The sequence below is a fragment of the Hippoglossus hippoglossus genome, chromosome 4 (genome assembly GCF_009819705.1).
Source record: "Hippoglossus hippoglossus isolate fHipHip1 chromosome 4, fHipHip1.pri, whole genome shotgun sequence".
Lineage (NCBI taxonomy): Eukaryota > Metazoa > Chordata > Actinopteri > Pleuronectiformes > Pleuronectidae > Hippoglossus > Hippoglossus hippoglossus.
In genome coordinates, this window is record NC_047154.1 from 14,509,416 (window position 1) to 14,531,488 (window position 22,073).

General features: G+C 42.7%; 1 protein-coding gene across 1 annotated transcript in view; it reads left to right on the top strand.

The window, feature by feature from the left end:
- Positions 1-322: 322 nt before the first annotated feature.
- The window catches only part of insrb (insulin receptor b), a 72,798-nt gene continuing 51,047 nt past the window's right edge, over positions 323-22,073 (top strand). The window contains 1 exon segment of the mRNA XM_034583971.1: positions 323-1,699. Within this exon segment, the coding sequence (XP_034439862.1) occupies positions 1,606-1,699 (94 nt within the window). The 5' untranslated portion in view covers positions 323-1,605.

Genomic DNA, 22,073 nt, shown 5'->3' on the forward strand with positions numbered 1-22,073 from the left:
TGTTGTTATGATCTTGCCCTCAAAGAAACTTAAACACGAGCAGAAATGTGCATTTTAATAAACAGCCCAACAATCAAGCATTAAACATGAAATGGTCAATGTAAGAAAAGGCTTATGGTTTCTTTTCATTCACGTTTCTATTTGAATGTGTTTTTTGATTCACCTCCTCTTTGACAAAGAGAACCCGGCGCTGTGACACCGCTTCAGACGGTCCCGATCCGGACTCCGGCGGCAGCTCGGCGCCGGTCCGCTCCGGGTTTTGGCGCAGACCACGTGTGGCCCAGCTGACTGGCAGGACTTGTTTACTGGAGGAGAGAGAGACGGGGAACCTGAGGGAGAGCCAGCGCCGAGCGGAACGGGAATACAAGTTTTTACACTTGGCCCGTCTTTTTTTTACGAGAAAAAGCTTTTTATCTTCGTTTACCTCATCCCCTCCTTTTCCACTACCGGAGCGGGGGACACTCACTTTGTGTGCGTGCGTGCGTTTTTCCCCCCCTCTTCATTTCAACTCTATCGCCGACACTGAAACCTCGTTTGTTTTGGATTAGCTTAGCACAGGCTAGCTGTTCCCCCCCCCGCCACCAGCTAGCGTTCATGTGAGAAAAAGAAACGGGCGGCGTGGCGGAGACTTCCCTCACTTCACGGCGGCGTGCGGGTCAAACGGAGCCGCCATGCTCGTCCCTTCCCCCCGCGGCGAACGGAGACACGAGTAACGATTCTTCAAGTTTTTTCCCCCCCCCTCCGCGTTGCGTCGTTTTATGGGTGTCTGTCCATTCGTCCGCGGCGTGGTGGTCAGCGGGGGTGACGGAGTTCAGAGGAGGGTCGTAGCGGGGGAACGCTGAGGCGCTTGCACGTTTTCCCTGCACGTAGCTGCTCGGAGGAGTTTCCTGGGATGTGCTCCCATCTGTCTTCAAAAAAGAACAAGCGGCTTCTGAGGGGATCCGAGCGAACAGGAGTGATCTAAAGACCTGTGGGCTCCAGTCCCCGTCAACTCCCCTCCGACCCCACAACTTTCTGCTGGAGCGACACGCGAGGAGGCTGGCCGTGTTTTTAATGCTGTGCGGGAGAAAAACACCGATCGCAGCTCGTTGGTGAAGGGGGGATCTTCCATCACCGGAGCGGTGCATCACGGAGAAATGAGCCCGGGGCCGGCGGAGCTCCTTCGGGGATCTCCAAACTAGCCCCCCGCGTGTGGGGTATTAATAATAGTAACAGCATTATTCCTCGCTCGATGTGCCGCGGCACCCAGATTACACAGATGAACGTGGACTGGCGCCTTCACGTGTGGAAAATGAAGATTTTCACTCACACATGTGTGACCAGAAGCCAAGATCACGTTATTTAATGGTCTGCATTTTTTTCCAGGGCTCGCACACATCACGGACTCTGCTGGGGAGATACTCATAAATTTATTACCACCACCTCCCCCCCCCCCCACCCCCGGTTTACGACGGGAGGGCAACCTTGAATCACTTGTCCTCATTGGACCTCCACTTTTTATGAATTGTTTTTGAACTTTTGATTTTTTTAAATTAACATTCAACCCCTCGAGATTGGAGGTTTTTTTGTTGTTGTTGTCGGAGCACAACTTCTCCTCAAGTCAAGATGAGGCGGTGGACGCTGAAGCTGAGAGCACAGATCGTGTTTTTTATCATCTGCACCTGCATCATATGCCAGTGTGGACTAACAAACGGAGAAAGTAAGTCTTTTATTTATTCATTATTGTTGTGGTGTGTGTTTATCATGGCACATATCATTAAGTTGCCTCCAAAATGCATCTAATGTCCCTTAACACACTGACTTATCAGTTTGAACATTTTGAACTTTAGCATAAACAAACGTGTACAATAAAATGGATAGTATATTATATAATATGGTAAAACACTCAAACATACAGAATTGGCCATTATTGGCTAATAATTGCAAAAGGGGGGGAATTATTATTATTATTATTATTATTATTAATTACAAAAGCAATCTAATCAATCCAGGTGGTGTAATAAGTACAATTTAATTGTAATTTAACAAATTTGCAGTAGATGAAGTGATTGAATATAAAATCGATGGAGCTCAGGAAACAGTGTGACTGTTGTATTATTTTATATCATTTTATTCCATTGTTTTTGTGGAACTGGACCTTCAGCATGGCGCATGCGTAAAGCCTCCCACGGGCTCTAATTAAGGGGCTAGTGTTTTCAGTGGTTGCGTATGCGTGGCCGCGCGCTAATAATTGATATTCCTCAGCAGAACTCCCCCCCCCCCCCCTCCCCTCCCCTCCCTCCTCTTAAAGGCACATATATGTATTCCAGCGGCCTGCGTCGGATGCTCCGGCCCCAGGGCCAGATTAGCCGCTGTAACTGGACGAGGGTGGTCCGCTGCAGCGAGTCTAAACTGGGAGTAGCAGGATCGGCCCTGTGAGCGCGGATAGGCCTCTGATGGCGACAGGCGCGCGCGCGCACACACACACAGACAACAACAACACACATGCACGCGCGCGCACACGCACGCGCGGCGCTGCTGCTGCAGCCTGAACGTAAACAAATTAGCCGCCGACGCTAAGAGGTCTCTTTATAGGCGCGGGATTAGCCCACATCGGTGTGTCGAGCTGCAGATCGGAGTCCAGCGCGGTCCTCTCCTCCTCCGCTGCGGCTCCGTGCCTCCTCCGCGTCGTGGTGTTGTTGTTGTGTTTTTTTTTTATCAATGAATCTGGGTTTCCACAGTACAACAGCGTGTAATCTAAACAGCACCGTGATTCTCTGCCAGACACACACAGACAGCGATGGAGATAATGACCCCCCCCCCTTTAAACTGCCTAATGACCTCATATTAATAACGATGTTAGTGCAGCGATCATTTCCAATAAGGTACTTGTTTTCAATTGAAGCGATTATTGTCATTATAAATATAATAGACTGATCTAAGCAGAAATATAGAGGAGCAAAATAACAGTTAATGCTTTTTATTTGCAGAATAAACGTCATAAACGTTCCCGTAGAAATAGGACGTTACACCAGTTAATAGGGGTAAAGTGATTTTAAGGATAATTTACAGATTAAAATTCTAAGCATAAAATAATGTTAAATGCTCAAAGACAGAGTGCAGAAAGAGGACTTTATAATTATTTAATACGCAGGCCCACATGGTAATGTTGTAGTGTTATCTGAGTTTGAATGAATGAATGTCTGTTTAAAACAAACTGGTTGTGCATACAGAATGGCTCTAATACAACTGTCATTATTACAACAATTATTTGATACCCCTGTTACTTTGAACCTTTGGCCTACGATTGTCCTGTTGAGATGTGTGTTCAGTGTTGTTGATGATGTGTTGCACAAGTACACAGTGTTTTCAGTACATGAACTTAGTCCAGAACAAGTCAGCAGGTAGGCCAGTTTAAAAATAAAGAACAAATAACCCTAATCACACTCTTAATGAAATAGTGTTTGCTCTATTTAGTGACATTGTGGATCTTCTGACTTTTTAGCTGCATTACTTACGAGTTTGCTCCCAGAAACCAAGTACAAAGAAAATGTTCAGGCTACTTACAAAGTTTATGTATGCAGACAGAACTGAGGCCCCTGAAAGGGGTTTTATGAGGAAACATTGTAGGTACCCCTTCTTTCTTTCTTTCTCTCTATCTCTCTGTATATTTTTCTCAGGCAGTGCAGTGGTACATGTCTTGGGCTGTTTCTGGTTCCTGATTTACTCAATTCTCTGGGAAGGGACCATATTTGGCACTCTTGAGATGTTTACGCCTGGGGGGCTGGTGGTGCGGGTGTGTGTGTGTGTGTTTGGGGGGGGGACGCAACAACCAAAATACTTAGAATACTTCATTCTGAATCCACACGCAGCCAGACATCTGACATCTCCACATCAGTCGTGGGAAAGGGGGAACCAGTATTGATATATAAACCATGCTTTCGGGCCTGATCTGCTTACTGCACCCTTAAGAATGCTATGAGGTGGCTTTTACAGGCCGTCGTTAGTTGATTTTGATTGAGCTGTTTGTCGTAGTTATCAGCGAACAGTTTTCTGAAGTAACCGCTGAGCTGTCTCCTGGTATAACTCGCGAAAAACAAGTTGTGCAACTGGGAGCCTTGCCCCCTTCTTGTTCCTCTCAGGCTTGTAAGCACAGCTCTGTGTGTGTGTGTGTGTGTGTGTGTGTGTGTGTGTGTGTGTGTGTGTGTGTGTGTGTGTGTGTGTGTGTGTGTGTGTGTGTGTGTGTGTGTGTGTGTGTGTGTGTGTGTGTGTGTGTGTGTGTGTGTTATGCATGCATGCTTTCCACAGTACATATGCTTCTTAAACCGGCTCTGTCACATAGACTGCTTCAAAGCTGAAGTACTTCCCACTATGATAATCTGAATTAAATGCCCACAGCAGTCTTTCTTATTCAGGAAGAACAGTTCAATAGATATGTTGTCCCAGGTCTGTTGAAACAAATTTGAGTATATACCCTACTAGTTTGGTAGTTGCCCGTTTACACAGGCTCTATTCATTGAAGTGCACTGTGGAACGTGTTTGAAGAGGCTTACCATACAGCTGCTCTGAATGTGATTGTGTACTTGTATATCAGTGTGTACTGGAGACACCCTGTGCTGTCTGCAGGATCTCATGTCTCAGCTCTTGACCTGCCCACTTCCGGGTAATGTATGTTTTCTCTCTCTGTGTGTGTGTGTGTGTGTGTGTGTGTGTGTGTGTGTGTGTGTGTGTGTGTGTGTGTGTGTGTGTGTGTGTGTGTGTGTGTGTGTGTGTGTGTGTGTGTGTGTGTGTGTGTGTGTGTGTGTGTGTGTGTGTGTGTGTGTGTGTGTGTGTGTGTGTGGTGGCCATGCATGAGAACAGTGTGTACTAGAGCGACAGGCTCAAGAATGGGCTGCCTGTTAGCACTAGCCCCTGTGCCCTGAGGGGCCCCTTGACCCACCACACATCCACTTCTTTGAATGGACACATTGCACGATGTGTTTTTGTAATGAAATTAGAAAGAATTGATGCATGACGTCCTGACACATGAAAACAAGGTGGAGGTGAAGAATGTTATGAAGCTGAGTCTCCTTTCCTCGATTGAACCCTTTGCTTGATTTCAGCTTGACACATTGAAGCACACTGTTTAAATTTATGTTCTTGAAATTATTACGTATACTTAGAGTTTCAAACATGTACAGAACCAGTTTCTTTACACTGTGTGAACTACCGTCATAAAACACAAGAACAGCAGAATCACAACTTAACAAACAATGCACAAAACAAAATGAGGAGAAAAAACAGCCGCACACGGTTACCACAAGGCTAATATAATTGCATTCAAATTTCCAGGGTATGTTGTAGTCAGTTCTTGTGTTGTTAATTAGGTAGAATCAAGTCCATTCCAGAGGGGTCCGCCGTTTCCAAGCCTGGTTGCCATAGCTTAATAAATCCCTCGACATTGTCATGAAGGGTGTCGGTTAGTTTATTTTTTATTTTTTTCAAAGGGACTATTTTCAGTTCCTCCTCATGCCAGCAGTCCTATAGGGGTGTCCTCAGAAATCCGATTATGAAAATAACGTTTATTGCTCTATACAAGAGTTTGCATCTTTTTACATTTCCTAAAAATGTGTGCAAATGTTCCAATTTATACATTTCTTTTAATCCAGATATTCTATATCTGTCTGCCATGGCTTGAATAATTAGAATTACTAAATGTTTTATAAATATAGGTTGGTAAAGATATTCAGTTTACTTCAATGTAAGATGAGCAAAGATAAGCTAATCACATCTTACAACCATGAGGTTTTATTTCATTATATATTTATTTTCTGTGGTTCAAGAAATAGATTTATTGACAAATAGTTTTAGGCTCTTGTAAATGTAAAATTTAATTTGACTAAATTTAATTTGCCCTGATAGTATCTAAAATTGTCACTAGAGTGACAGTTTGAAACTTATTTTTCGTGGACTATGAAATTTTGGAATTCCTGCCACAGTAGTATTAACGATGTCTGAGGATTGAGTTTAGAGTGGGATGATGTGTATGAACCGGTCAGTGTCTGATATAGCTCACATGTTTTATTTTATATAAGTTATTATTGTTAGTAATTATTGTTTCTTAAATAATGGTTTTATTTGCTGTTTCAATACATTGCTATCAGAAAGCCCTGTAGTGTATATGCAATGGACTACATGCAGAATTCTGGCTTTCACAATAAACCGCTGTACCGCTGATTGCAGTTTGCCATTGTATGTTTGGGTAGTCCATGTTTACAGAGCCAGCAGACAATGGGGGTCATGAACTGAGGCTCCAGCAGCTGTGTGTTCCGTTTGGAGTGTTGGCCAGGAAGGCAATATGTACTGCTGAAGGAAATTAACTGTTGGGGTGCCTTTCCTAAGTGCTTCCTCCTCTGCTCTTATTTCTCCAAGTGTCCCTTTCAACTTCTCCTTACTTGCCAAAGCAATTTTTTTTTTTCATCTTGTTTGCACTTCTGTGCGTTTGCAATGCAAGCAGAGGATGAAATACAAAACCTGACTTTATGACTTCCTCAATTCACAGTTTGATCAGCTGACAAGCAAATACATTCCTCCAGCGTGTTTGCTTGTGTTCAGTTTTGTCTGCTCTCGTCAGACATTTCTGTGCTAAGTTTACGCTGTTTTCAGTTTATGATCATTTGGAAAGGCTCAGAGGATATCTTGAATTCAGCCGAACAGCCAACTAATATACTTCAGAAACAGCAGAGGTGTTCCAAGAGTGTGCTCTTACAAAGGGTTTCTGATACCCATCATGAGAATATCTGAAAGATATGAAGGTTGGAAACTTGATTTACTGTTCACAAATAATTTTAAAACAAAGAAAATCCATTATATTGGAAGTTAAACAATGAGAATTTCCAAGTTGTTACAGTGCATGGAGCATTTAATAAAACTGAAAGATCATCATATCATGAATAATATACTCTGTTATTACGAAATTGATCCACAATATCAAAAACAATAGATGTAATCTAATCAGTGTATTTACAGAGTTTATTCAAACTAACCCTCAAACAACAGAATTCCTAAACCACTTAGAAATATAACACAGAAACAAAAACATAACAGTACTTGGTGAACATGTTGACCCAGCAAGGAAGCTGAGATTGATGTGAACAATGTGTTTCTGAGACTTCTGAGAATTCATTGTCTCATTCATTGTGCACTTGGAGACAATAGTTAGTCATATTGTCTTGATACATTTAGATCAATTAATGTAAGTTAATTCATGCCCTTAATGCAGAGTTTTGCACTTACAAGAAAATAAAGGGAAATACTGAATTTTCTAACTTGCAGATACGTCACTACATAGACATCTTCCTGTCCAACACATTATCATGCCAGCTTCTAAGTTAAATGAGTAACTGTAATGTGTGTGTGTGTGTGTTGGTCTTTCCAGTTTAGTAGCAGATGACCTCCTCTCTGACTCCCAGTTCGAGAGAAAGAACTGTGACTGTTTATGTAAACCTCTGCTCACTGCACAGAAATGTGGTCAGGTTGGGAGGGGATGGATGGAGTGTGTGGATCACACATATACACACACTGGGAGCGCCGTTACGCCATGCTGCAACAATCTGATTCGATAGTCCTTGTTGCTGTTTGGATCTGCTCTATTTTAACCGTTGGTGACTTCACAGGAAAATCCAACTTGAGCTGGCTCTGTAATGCAGGGATCACCACAGGGATCTTTCGGGGGCCTTTTCCAGGCAGGACCAGACACTGACAAAGGCCACATCCATGTCCTGATTTGTATACATCTCTTTATTTTGTCCCCTTATCTCAAAAAATTATAAATATGTTTTTTCCCAAGATGCTGTCTAAAACTCATACGGGTGAAATGGCTATTTCGGTTTGATTTGGACGAGGACAATTAGTTGAAAATACCGTCATGTAATTATGACTCTAATCCATGTCTCCAAAAAGACTCCCCGCAGAGTTTGTTTTTTATCCTTGCTTTTCAAACAATCGTTCATGTGGAAATCTGTTTGCCAGGAATGACGTAAAGCTTTTGGCTCGAGTGTCTCTCGCCTGCCCAGTACAAGACAAGTGTTTTTGTATTGTTTTGACCTTCAGTGGACGGCAGACTTTATGAAAGCAACTGTGTAGAAAGAAAAACTTTTAACATTTTTAACGGTGTTTCCAGATTTATCGACATAAGTGCGACTTCAGAGAGGGAGGCTGAATTTAAAGCACATTTAAATATGCATCAGTATATCTGTACTGCGGTTGTTACAGTTCAGAAAACCCTCCGACATCTTGAAAGTTACACTTCCAGCAGTCAATTCAGTTTTACTGCAATGAAGGCTTTGCTTTGTCTGAGATTTATATTTTATATTCTATAATCCTCTTGTAACTGCACACTTTAAACATTGATTGTGACTAACACTAAGGTGTGGTGCCCCACAAGGTGTATTCTAATTCGTTTGGTTTATTCTCCATCTTATTATTGTTATTTTTCATCTTGTCTAAAAATGTTCAGGGTGTATACAATGGACTTTTAGAAATACGCCTTTGAGTTGTCCGTGTGCTCGATTCCCATATCTCAGGAAGGACTCGAGGGAATTTCTTCAAGTCGGCCTCAAACATTCACTTTGACTCAGGAATGAACTGATTAGATTCTGGTGGTCAAATGTCGCTGTGACCTCACGTCTGGCTCCTTCTTGTGAACGTCGTATATCAGGAACGTCTGGAAGGAATTTAATTACATCTGGCTCATACATCCTCTTGAATTCAAGGATGAAGTTCATGTGATTTGTAATTTGGTCGTGAAAGGTCAAGGTCACTGTAACTTAACAAAACATTAATTGGTCATAAATCAAGAAATAATTTTCAAATTATGATGAAATAGGGTTTGAACTGACAATAACTGTAACTAGATTGGTTGAGGAAAGCGAGGCTGTACACAGAAGCTGTATATATGCACCACAGCAACTTTTCCCTCCTGTGTCCGTGCTCACTGTGTTCGCTCTCCTGCCTTAGACTGGACCTCCCTCTCCTCCCATCCTCCCATATCCATCTTTCATTCTCCCTCCCTCCCCTTCAGTTGCTTTAACGTTCAGGGGTAAGAGGGTTCACTCTCATCCACTGATTTGTTTTTCTTTCACGCTGCAGATGCGCACAGCCTGCGGACCTGTCTCTCTCTCTCACACACACACACACACACACACACACACCTGCTAATCCTGCTCTGTATATGGTGTGAAAGCCTCCTCTTAAAGGTGTGAATACCATCCATTTGACACCTCTCCCTCTCCCCCTCTTTGTGTTTTGTGTGTCCTCTCTTATTAGACCTGCTCACTACAGCTGGGCCTAAGTAATACTTAACATTTACTCTTTTATCCAAAGCAACTTAGTCCCGATGAGCTAGCCTGAGATGGGTTGCTATGGTGACAACACTAGCGCTTGCTGGCAGTAGGCACCTTTAGCACCCCCCCCCCATCTCCTCTCCTCCCAACTCCCATGTCTAAATGTACTTCAAGCCTCACTGCATTTAACTGAATGTGTCATGACAGAAAGTAAGATAATCCTATTTGGCACAATTGTGTTGTCTTAATACACACTATAACCATATCATATTGAATTGCTGTTGTGATATAGTCATGGTTATTTTTTCCTCTTCTTACCCCCACTGTTAGCGAAACATAATCTATCCTAGAGTCCTGCACGGTTCATTCTACACAAACACGCACCTGCAAAGCTCCGGACCTGACCAGTTAACCTGCAATTACCTCCAAGTCATATCCTGACCCGTTCGGACCCCTTAACATGTGATCCGTGACCCAACCTGTCAATTCAACACCTTTGCCACATACACAATGAAATGGGTTATGATCTCCTTACCCTCCTGTTTTGATGGTTGAGTTTTGTTCTTGGAAAAGTGTCGCTCAATTGTCGCAGCACCTGAGCTCCTGCAGCGGTCGATGTGTTTCCTGCCCAGCTTGCGGAAATCAAAAGCTAATATATTTGACCGAGCAGCAAAGCTACTGAGAACTTATTCACCACTTTTGTCTTTAAGTGATCCATTGTGATGTACTAGCTAGTTGGATGTCGGTAGTGACAGTTACTTGAGCAGAAGTGAAGGAGTCAAAGGTGGTGTGATAAGCTTTTACAATAATACAAATCCTTGCACTTGCTAGGCTTCATATAAGCTGATTTAGATGTTACAAATATTGCACAATCATTTTATTGCTGATTTTTTCCCCACAATGAGAAATAACATACTGTAGTTCTAACCCGCTGCCCACGTACCCGTCTTGGTGCAGGGCTCTAATCCTGATTGTTTTCTAGTGCCATAAAAAATATCAGTAATCATGTCAGGGCCAATCGTCAATCAGCATGTGTTGTGTACTGTGTGGGAGTAACCTACTGTATCTCAATAAGTGGGTCATAATAGTGATCTTTGTCCCAGACTCACCATAGTACCACATTTATATTTTTGTATTGATCCTTATTACTTTTGAGAAATAGTGTGACTGACATCTCAGTTTTTAGGATCGGTCTTTTCTGATGAGGGACACCAACAGAATAAAACGGGCAAAATCACCTCAAGCAAAACTGCACTCGACCTCCTCTACTTCCTCTGCATGTAACACAAACACACTCTTCACTACGACTTCACCAATATTACAACAGATGGAGAGACTGATGGAAACCACCCAGAGAGAGGTTTTCACAAAGCTCCTTTCTGTGCTTCTTTTTTCTTGCGCCTGCTGTACCCCTCTGCACCATTTCACCCACTAGTCATGAAACCAGATGGGTGAGAATCTGGCCATGCCTCACAAAACCACTGTCCAGGCAGTAAATGTGATCTTTTAATTACAGAATATATGCTTGTATGATTTTTATTAGAGGGGTTTTATTAACTGTTAACTGTTTTTTTTATTAACTGGTTTGTTTTTGTGTGTCTGGAGTAAAGAGAGTTTTATCTATTGACCAGCATCGTTTATTAAATCCTTGGCAGTAATTCATGTAATAACAAACCCACTAATACCTAGTCTTCTACATGCCAGCCCGGCACACATCTGCTAGTCCAGTTTCTCATAAATCTGGAAGACATTCACTGCAAATCAATTGAACCCTCTCGTATTTATACCAACCAATATTTCAACCCATGGGGAGAGTTTGGACAATTACATAACAAGTCAAAATATAAAATGTCACACAACCCTGCAACTGTCAGAGGTATTTGATCTTTAAATTTGATCAAAAGCGGATGTTTGACAGATTAAATAAAATTAAAATTGGTTATATAAAACCACAATGCATTTCCAGCTCTGAAAATCATCATCAAGGGCCAAAGTCCTAAAGCGGGTCTGCATTTTACAGGTGCATAGTGTACTCGATGCATCAAGCTGGCCACGATTTCACACACTCATAGATATCAGTTCCATAAAGATCCATGAATTATTTCCTAGAAATATGGTTAAAAAACGCTGAACTCCCGGATCAGCACCAACATTTAAAGGGTTCTTCCCATACTGACCCCCCGACCAATTGCCGTCGCAATCCGTCTAGTTTTTGCGTAATCTTGCTTACAAACAAACAAACCAGCAAACGGACAGGGGTGAAAACATAACCTTCTCGGTGGAGTTAACTAAAATCAAAGTAATGGGCACCAATGTTGTTTTTACATCCAGTTTGTTGTTAAATGAAATCGCTGGTTTGACATTTATCCTTCCTATATGTGTGTGTGTGTGTGTATATATTCTAGGACTAAAATCAATATTAGAGACAGAAAGCATCAGTTATGGCAAAAGATTAAGCTCTGAGGCATTCAGCTGAGACCCAGTTTTTTTTTTTTATCACTGGATAGTTGTCGATGTGTGTGCAGTGCCATCATGTGCACTTTGCTACGGTAACAATGTTTAACTGGTCATAAGGTGGCACATATAAGGACATGAATCGAGTGAAGGGATCGTCTTAAATGTTTAGAGCTGATACTGGAGCCTCTATCTGAGAGCTAACGTGTGAGGGACTGATGCCAGGACGGAGACAAAGAGCTTTCACCTAGTTTATGAACTCGCATCAAGCATTCCTAATTCACTTACAGTTAGAGGGGGCCCATATTGAATCATGCCTTGCTGTTAAATGACAGCTTAATGAATGGAAGTCATTTTACAATACTGCCGTGGCCACAGACCCTACACTCAAGGGACCAGTCTGTCAGTGGCCGGTCAGCTGATTTGTTGGCCAACGGGCCCTTTTCAAAGTTAACATGACGTCAGTATATGATCCGTGCCATACCTAGCATGCTCGTGGATATCCTGTACGGAAAAACCAACAGAGGGGAGGGCAGCGATTGAAAGTCTTTGGAAATGTATGAAGGGTTTTTTGTGGAAAAACAAACAGCAGGGAAGGGGTTAGTTACGCATGTGTGTTTATTGATAACACAGTCGAAATAATCTCCTACTTTATGTTTGATGATATCAAGTCATACAAAGAACTGGCATCAAAAGCAGAGAGAACATTTTCCTGGAAAAAAGAAAGTCATAAACAGTTTGTGTTTTTGGTAAATGGAAGGAGGCGCTGAAGATGTGGGTACAGGCCTGAGCGATGGAAAAGGTAGAAGGAGGGAGAGATATGGAAAGAAGGAAGCAAAGGCAGGATGTGTGTCTGCGTGTGTGTGTTTGTGTGTGTGTTAGAGGTTTTCCTGCAGCAGCCAGTGAGAGCTGGTGGTCTAACAGCGCAGACAAACGGGCCATTAAACTGACCTGGCCCCTTCACTCTCCATCCCTCCTGCCTCCCCTCTTTTCCGTCTTGGTTTGTCGACTCTCACGATGTCAAATCTCTCAGTTCGCTCTCCTCTGCCACTTTGCTCTCTCCATCTTTCAAATTCCGCCTTGTTTTTTTTCTGTCTTTATTCTTTCCCCATCTCCCCTGCTTGCCTCCTAATTCCTTTAGTACACAGACACATATACATCCTCATACATTCACACACATACAATTTCAGTCTCATTTTGAGGCTGTTAGAATCAAATTATTTTCTCCTCCTCTTGGTGTTTTTCTTCGTCAAATTTTGGCTTCAGCTGTAGCTCGGAGTTGGCAGCCCTGCCACAATCCAGTCAAATCACAAGGATTTGCCATGCTTGGGATGAGCTCACTTGGAGCTTACCACACAGGAAACACCTCTGCTATACCCCTAAACTGTTGTAGCTGAAGGTTAAAACTACTGAATGTCAAACTGAGTGTTCATGTGTTGATACACAGCCTGGGCAGAGTCCCATCACAGTTCTCCTACTCTGTTATTCCTATTTTAATCATTCTTGTCTTACCTGATTGAGTCTTAATGCTGTAGCCTTACTGCCAGTCTTCCAATGAAGAGGCCTAAGCAGATAGACAAGCAGATTTGGAGAAGGAAAAGATGCCATACTGGCTGGAAGAAGTCGACTTGACAGAGCCGCCAGGCAGGCGTAGCTCATCCAGCCTCATGTGTAGCTCTGGTTTGTGGGTCGGAGCGTTGGTGGGGCCGGGCCCTGCAGCTGCTGCCGTGTGGCTGCAAGTCAAGCAGGGATACTGAGCCCCGGCTGCTTCCCTCTTAGGCTGAGGCTCACCACACCAAGACACTGCACTGCGCTGCACTCACTGACGTGGGAAGATGAAAAGGAACATCAGATGTTTTTTGTATTACTCACTGTGTGTGTGTGTGTGTGTGTGTGTGTGTGTGTGTGTGTGTGTGTTGTCTGTCTCACACTATGTCTTCAGCACAGTCCAGCCTGCAGTTGATTACCTGCTCCCGTTTCTCTCCTCTGTCTGTTCCAAAATGCTATGTAAGGAATGCTGCTCCCCCCCAACATGCTCTTTATTTGTTTGGAGCACCACCTGGTTTAGCTGTTTTTAAGGTGTGTCCCGAATTTTTCAGATTTCTTTTCTTTGGTTTGTGTGTTACCAGCTGTCCCATTATTTTCTACACAGGGAACATGTTGGTTGTGATTGGTCATATAGGTGGAAAACCAGAGTGAACATGTGTGAGTCTGTATTTGTTTGAAATAACATGTTGCTTCATCAGAGTACCAGTAAAGTGCATTTGAGTCATAGTAAACATGTCAGGTTTGGTGTATTCTATTGTAGAGGCAGTTTGCGTGAATGAAAAGTCAGGAAAATCCTCTGATGCAAAGACTATGACCATTTATGTGCTGTACATTCTATACTGAGAATTTTGAATTCTTATTTGCTTGCGTACGTCTTCAGCTCTGCTGTGAACATGAGTTAACCGAATAAAACAGTCCAGCACGCTCGCACAAAAACGACTCCACTTAAATTAATGTTCAGATGAATTTGCATATAAAGAGGAGAAGTGAGATCTGATCACAAGTGGTCACTGGGGACACATATGGAGACGTGTTCTAATGCCAGGTGTGAGCAGTTGCATTTTTCAGACCTTAAAATAAAGTAAAGTAAACAGGCTGTCCTCAGTCCTCAGCATTACAGACAGCTTGTCTTCTGTTTTTTTATTCAGGAATAGCAACATGTCCACATGATGTGGGGTTAGTGTTGTTTTCAGTCTGTTAACTCTGAGACCAGTGGTGGAGAATACCCACTTAGATGGTCCCAGGAATGCAGAGGTTGTCAGAGGGGCCAGCTTCAGGAAACAATATATCTACTTTAAAACTAAGAGTAGGAATTGGTCTGGATTCTTACTGTTGTTTAATGGTTAAATGATTAATTGTCATCTAAATCTCTAGACATGAGACATATCACTGTCACACTACACACATAGTGAGTATCTGTGTTAGCGTTGGTAGTCATGGACATGAAGGGTCAGTTTCCATCATGTAGCCTGTTACACTTTGCAGTTGTCAAACATGGCAGTCCACACTCTTTCTGCTGTTAATTTTTTTCCTCTCCTGTGAGCCGTGAGTCCCAAGGTCGATTCAGACTCGACTTGGAACGAGAAAATAGTGAGTCACTGTTTTTAAAAACAAGTGACAGTGACCCTGGCCCCACTCCTTCTCCTTTTCTTTTTCTCTTCCTCATTCTTTCTCTCTGTTTACCTTTCTGTCTCTTTGTCTCCCTCTGTCTGTATCTATCTTTCTTCCCTTCTCGTTCCGTCCCTCCTCCTCCCCTCCTCTCTCTCCTTTGCCACTGCCGGGAGGTAGAGGGAAGAAGGCGAGCCAAAGTCACCAGTGTGATCTGATTTAGGCCTCTCTCTTCTCTTGGCCAGCCATCTGACAGCGCTGGGCCTGCATGTTGCTCTTTTCTACCTGCCTCAATCTGCCACAGTCTGGCCCTCTGCCACAGCTGCAACGAGACCCAGCGTTGTATATAAATAGGTTAGACCAGCTCCCCTTGCCGTGCTCCTCAATGGGAGGCAGAGGCAATGGAGGAACAGGTGCTCCAACCCACACACTGCCTCTATCTCTGCGCTGTCTGCCCCCGCAAGCCCCCCCACCTTTATCTGATGTCCTCAAATGTGGAAGTACAGGTCCGGTAGAGAACACATGTTCGCTTGCTTGTCATATCACTTGATCATTGTTCCCTCTCTTTGTTAACAGAATCTTTTAAAAACTATTCTATATTTTATGGCACATAGAGCCTGTTTCCAGTCGGAATGCCCCCCCGCTCCCTGGCTCAGGTAGTGTTATTTTGGTCCTCAGCTCTCTTTGTTTTGGAGGTACAAGTTGGTACATGTTAATCAAAATGCCTCTCATGCATTTTCTCAGCATAATTTTTGTTGCTGTAGAAGCAACAGCTTGGCAGTGGGAGAACAGGGAGCTGGCTTTACTTCTCAGGACTTTCCACCGCTATATTAACAAACAAATGCATTTTCCACTGGCAGTCCACTTGGCACCACGGCCACATATTCTCTCTCCTGGGGTTTGTTCAGCAACTGAGCTGTTGACAAATCTATAATCAGCAGATCACCTCATCAGGGGCAACGTGCGCCTAAGCTGAGAGAGAGGGGAAACTTCTCACAGTCCGAAGTTAGCTGCCACCTGATTTCATGCTAGACAGGTCTGGTTTCACGCTAAGCTAACGTGCGGCTGCCCTCCGCTACAGTGAAAGGCAGAGGCAGGATGGCCTGTGGGCCACAGAGGGCTCTGCTCTCACCTTCTAAAACTGCCACCATGATCCACTTTCTCATTGCCAGCCAGCACCGGCTAGCTAGCCAGCTACTGTTAGCTGATGCATATTAAATTCTCCCCAGGGAGCACAACTCTAAAAATAAGAAAAGAATCTTTCTGAAATTGTAGCTACACTATAACGGAGGCTGCAGCTGTGGGTGCTCGCTGAATAGTGGAGATGGCAGCTTCAATTGGAGATCGGCGTTACATTGGTATGACCTCAGTTGCACCAGTCCTGCTCATTTCTGAGTTGAAATTGTGGTGAACATAGTCAGCGAGTTAACTCTGCTTCATATTTGATGCAGAGAGGCAGTAGAGATGTTTGAGTGACAGTTGACGGCAGGGAGCTGAGGAGAATTGTGTTAACATTTCTTCCATTTGATGAAGAACTGCTGTAAATTAGAAAAAAGACTGGATTCAACTTATTTAGCTGTTACAGCAGTCCTCCAGGCTGATATTCCTGTGATGTAAGCAATATCTACTACGGAAAGAAGTAAGATTGTTACACCAGATGTTTTCTTCTTCTTCACATCACATTGTTGCACACAACATAAACCAGCCCGCCACTCCACACAGCCTCAATTTTCTGTGTAGTTAAATCTAAATTAGAATATTTTATTCTCAGTTGCCACCATATAGCGTCTTAACACTCACGGCCTGAAAACTTTTTGTGGGAATCATACAAGACTTGATTCTAGAGTCTCACTTTTATAATAAAAATATGTTCAGTTGCCAAGTATATTAAAAATACTGGAATTTTGACTGCTTAGTTTCATAATACATACTTGCATGTAATGGAAAGCAGATGGACAGTGTGGATTTGTAGTGTATACAAATTAAATGCTGAGTATTTCATAGGGTTTTCACATGTGCAGCCTGACACTTATTGGTTAACTGCATTTTGCTGATATTTGGTTGAGTGTGAGGAACTGGACCTTTTACTAAAAGGATTGAACAATATACTGTTTCAGTATCGATATATGCACATTTGCAGAGGATGCTGTGTTATCCAGCAAATGTGACCCACTGTTGTAAAAACCAAAAGGAACCATTTTTCTACTTGATAGGAAATGAACCCCATCAAAATCCACCTCCTCTGTCCAATCCTACAGACAAACAGTCAGTCCCTCTGTTAAATAACATCATTTTGCCCCATTTCATTACATTCTGCTTATTGATTTGTTATTCATGCTCTGCCTGCGCAGCAAACATGCAACCAGGCATTCTCAAGGAGGACAGAGCGTCTTACTGACTGGTTTGCGATTGTCTTTACATTTGTCTCCATGTCCATATGTATGTTTTGATGGTCAAAGGTCAAGGTCACTTTTTTTTTCTTTGTATGGAGGGTGTATAGATTTCGGTGTGTGAACGTTTACATCATATTAAGATAACAGTAAAAATAAATCTTGTTTAATAACATGAAATCATTACTTGAATGAACATTAGAAGCCTTCACAGCTTCAGCAATCTGTCCATTTGTTTCTTGGTTGGTTTGTTTGTAAGTAAGACTACACAAAAACAATTGAACCACGAAAGTTGGAGGAAGGATGCAATAAGGGTCCGAGAAGAACCCAATAAATTATGGTGCAGATCTGGATCAAAGGGCAGATCCAAGATTATTTTTTTACTTCAACATTTTCATGGTTCTTGGTGAACATAAATCTGGCACATTTAGGGGACTGATGTCTATGAGTGTGTGAAATTTGGTGCAGCTTGATTAAATTTAAGGGGATGTTGGACCTTGGAGGAGGTATGCGCTATGAACCATTCTAGTTCAGTTAATGTTTCAGCTTGAATGTGTGAAAAGACCTCCGAACTATTGAAACATCTCAGATAGTCACAAATGTCTAGACAACATTTGGATGCTTTTTTAAAATAACAATAGATCTGACATCTCTCAGGATACATTTCCCTGTGTATTTCTAACTGAACATTTAAGTGTTCATTTGTTCTTCTCTATTTGAAGTCTTAAACTTATGCACCTCGCTCCATCTCCGTGCTTTCTTTCTGTCTGACACCCCCCCCATACCTCCCTCCTCCTGCTCCTCTCCTCATTCCTGCTGCCAAATTAAGTGTCAAACAGACAGGGAAGGCGGGTGGGATGGCCCACATTTCTCCTATAGAGGTCCACACAGTATGGCACAGTACGTTCCAGTCTGTGCTCTGTTATTCCATTCTCTCTCTGCCCTGCTCAGACACAAACCCCACCCCCTCACCCCGGCTCATTAGTGGCTGATTGGGTTGTTATTGTAATTAAGAGCTCCTGTACGGTCAGTGAGAGCACCGGGCTGTCTGCTTATGGGTGGTCCTCAGTGGGAGGGTGAGCTGGAGAGGGGTCACGGTTATTGTCCACCAAAAAAAACCCCCACCCACACAATCTCTTTTTTCCCCTTTCTGTATCACACATGAAGCTCCAACCTGGACTTAGTCCGTTTAAGTGAGTTATGTGAATCAAAGCCCCAGAGCCTTTTGTTTGACAGGTTCCTTTCTTTAGGCAACACAGAAATGAAAAACTCTGCAGCAGGTGTCTCTCGGTCTGTCTCCATATGCCGCGATTCTGTCTGTCCTTTTGTCACACGTTTGTCCATCACACCAGTTATGGTCTCTGTTTGTTTATTGTAGGTGAAAACCACTTATTGTTGTGTTTGTGTCCCTGACCCCTCATCAAGGTGGGGGCATATGTGTGTGTGGTCCAGGTACGTTGTGAGGACCTAAATGTGTTTACACAGTCAGATAAAAGGGACTTGTCTTACTTGTGAAGACAAATCCGCATAATGTAAATCAGGGAATTAAAAGTAAGTTAATGCAATGTCCTCTGAAGCCATGGAGACACGACTGTGCGTGTGTGTGTCATGTAACAGTGGTCCATAGCGGCCCTCCATTCATGCATGTGATCACCAACCGTCCTGTAGGTCCCTTACGTCACTGTATTCCTGCTTGGGCTCAGGTTACACTTTCACCCCCTCCCACCATCTCACTCACCCCTTCGTCTTCTTCCCCCTCTTTTGCCCACAATCCCGCGACTCAGTCTCCCTCTCCTGTGTCCCCCTGCTCCCAAACCTGGGAGGAGAGAGGAGATGGCTCATTATTTTAAAGACACAGTGGCTCTCATAGCCAGCTGCTGACTGCATGACAACCCCTCCTCCCCTCCACTCCTCCTTTACTCCCCCCCCTCTCTCCTCCCCTCCTTCCCATCTGCCCCCCGATGACCCCCCTCACTCCTTCCTCCTCTCTCTCTCTCATTCCTGTCAGTCGAAAACAAGACTCCATTTTGCGGAAGGGAACTCCCAGCAGCACCGTCTTCTGCTTCCCCTCATGGCCCACTAACATTTCTTTGTGTCAATAAAGCTTCTCCAACAGGAGGCGTAACATATGTGCGAGCCCGTCCGCCTGCTGTGCAAGTATAAAGACCTAATCCCCACTAAAATATTTCCTACCTGCATTTGGAACAATACATTAATGTGAAATGGTCACTTTTGTGTCCTCTTGGTACGTCTCAAAGAGCAACGTGGGCAGAGGTGAGATGCACCTTTGCCCTGTTGGTGCTGCGTGACGCTGTTTGTTATGTTGTCATGTTGCACAGTAGGTATCCGGTTAGCGCTGCAGACTGAGTGGGTGGCCTGTAGGCCTGTTTGATGTGTCCGGGAGATAAGGAAACGGGGGTAGAGAGGTGTAAGGTTGCTGTTATCACTGGAAATAACACCAACTGCTGTATTGTGGAGGCAGAAGTGTGTTTTTGTGTTTTGGTTTCTGTAACTTTAAGTGTCTTATAAAGAGGGTGTGGTTGAGACAAGCTGCTTAGGTTGTATGAATGAGTTGTCGTTTTTCAAACTCAGTGTTTATTTTGAGAGTTGGTTCACAGCTGAAACGCATTTGTCTTATTTACGAGTTGTTATTCTTCCAGACCAATGTGGATGAATGAGAATACAGTGTTCAAATGTTTGATCTAGTGTTTTACATTGTAATTTAAGTTTGACAAACTCACTGTTCTAAACCGGCGGCACATCTTCTCACCTTTATTTGATTTTCACATCTTTTATTGTCATGTCACTCCACACCCTTGCGGCTTGTAGAGATATTTGTGGACAACTGCTGTAGTTTAAACTCTCAGATAATTGATGGCTCCTTCAGCTCCACATTTTGTCTCTCCACCTGGAGCCACTGCTTCCTGGATCTGGGTGAAGTCAAGTCATGCGTCACCTCTCAGATATTTGTTGTTTCATCATTGTAAATATCCTGGCACTCCTCTGTTGGTTTATAAAATCTTGATGAGCTAATATAAAGTTGGTGAACAATGCTCCTGACATGTTGCTATAGAGAGCTGTTTCCTTTTTCCTAGTTTTGATCTCAGTCAATATAAACAAAAAAAGAAATTTAAAGGGCTTTGAGACTCCATAGCTTTACTTCATTCAGTTCAGTTATGAAAAATTCATTTTAAAAACATGAGACAATTTTGTGTGACATTAACAATTATGTCTCTCCCAATGATATATGCAGATCTTTTTAGTGCAGTGACTCGACTGCCTGTAACTCTAATGTAGTGCACTTCACAAGTGTTGGAGATAGATTTTTTAAACAAACACTTAAACAAACATTTCCATATTTTGAAATCTAGTTTTCTACAAGCTGACCAGAGTAAAACTTTATAATTAAGAGGATGGCTTGACTTTTTTTACTTTCTATCATTTACATTACACCAGTCACACTGAAAAAGTAAAAATATATACGTGCCAACGTAAACATAAGCATGTTTTACACTGGTGCTCACTGCTTTATTGGAAATTCCAATTTCACTTTAAAACTTGACCCTTTTTTTCAATCTGATCCAAACATTTTCTTCTAACCTCTAAGGTAATAACATGAGGTAAACTAGTTGGACCAATATTTTATGACCATTTGGAATCTAGGCTTGACTTTTTTCTGACCCCTGCTGCCAAGATGTGGACGTAGTAAAAAACATGGTTTTATTTGACAGTGTAGTGATTGTCGGCTTTATTGGCTGCTCTTCATTATAAAGGTCACTTGAACTGTTCCATTGATGTGCTGCTGGTCATAGTTTTTACCTGGACTGTTGACATGTTTGTCTTGCTAACCATTAACAGAATGGGAAGTTAATAGGTAGCTTACACATGGGAAATGACCAGGGCCAATAACAACTCAATGAAACTCCGCAGTCCGCTGCAATGAATGTTGACTTTTTTTCCATTTTACAATGCAGGTTTTAGTGTGATTGATTATTTTTCTAGTGTGTGCAAAGGCGTTGAGGGGAATTGAGGGTAATAAATAGTGGAAATAGAAAAGGTGGTGAGCAGATGGGGTTCACACCATTAAGATGCATGAAAGACACTTACAGATTGTGATTAGCAGACGTGTGTCTGTGTCATCGATTTGAGAACAGCAGATGAGATGGACACCATTAGATTGTCTCAGTGATAGAGATCTCATTTTGCCCTGCGTGTACAGGCTCAGGCCCTTTTCAATGTTTCATTTGCCAAAAGATAACTGTTGACACCAAAGTACCAGTTTTTCTTATTTGATTGGTATTCATTTAATCTTTATTTACATATTAGGCTTGACGTGAAGAATGACCAGTTTCTGTTGGTGTATCTTTTTTCATTGAAGTGTTTTTAGCATCAGAAGCATAAACTTCTTTATCATTCTTCATGCTGCAGTTTAACTGCAATAAACGTGGCTTAAAATAGTAACCTCATGTTTGTGTCTTGTAGAGGAAATGGCTTTGTAATGTTCCATTAGAAAGTTGCATTTAAATACAGTGTTCTTGCACATTGTTGGTTATTGTTGATCATTAACCATCTGTTTTGGGCTCTAATGGCTGCCAGTCTGGTTGATACGGTACATGAGTGGTTAAGTCATGTGAACAAATTAGTATTTTATGTCTGTGTTTTTTAATGAGTGTGTTCACTGAATGTAAATGGATGTTGACTCGGAGTTTGTATGCGCATCTATGCAAATGATTCGTTCATTTTTATCGCTATGTACAAACATCATCTGTCG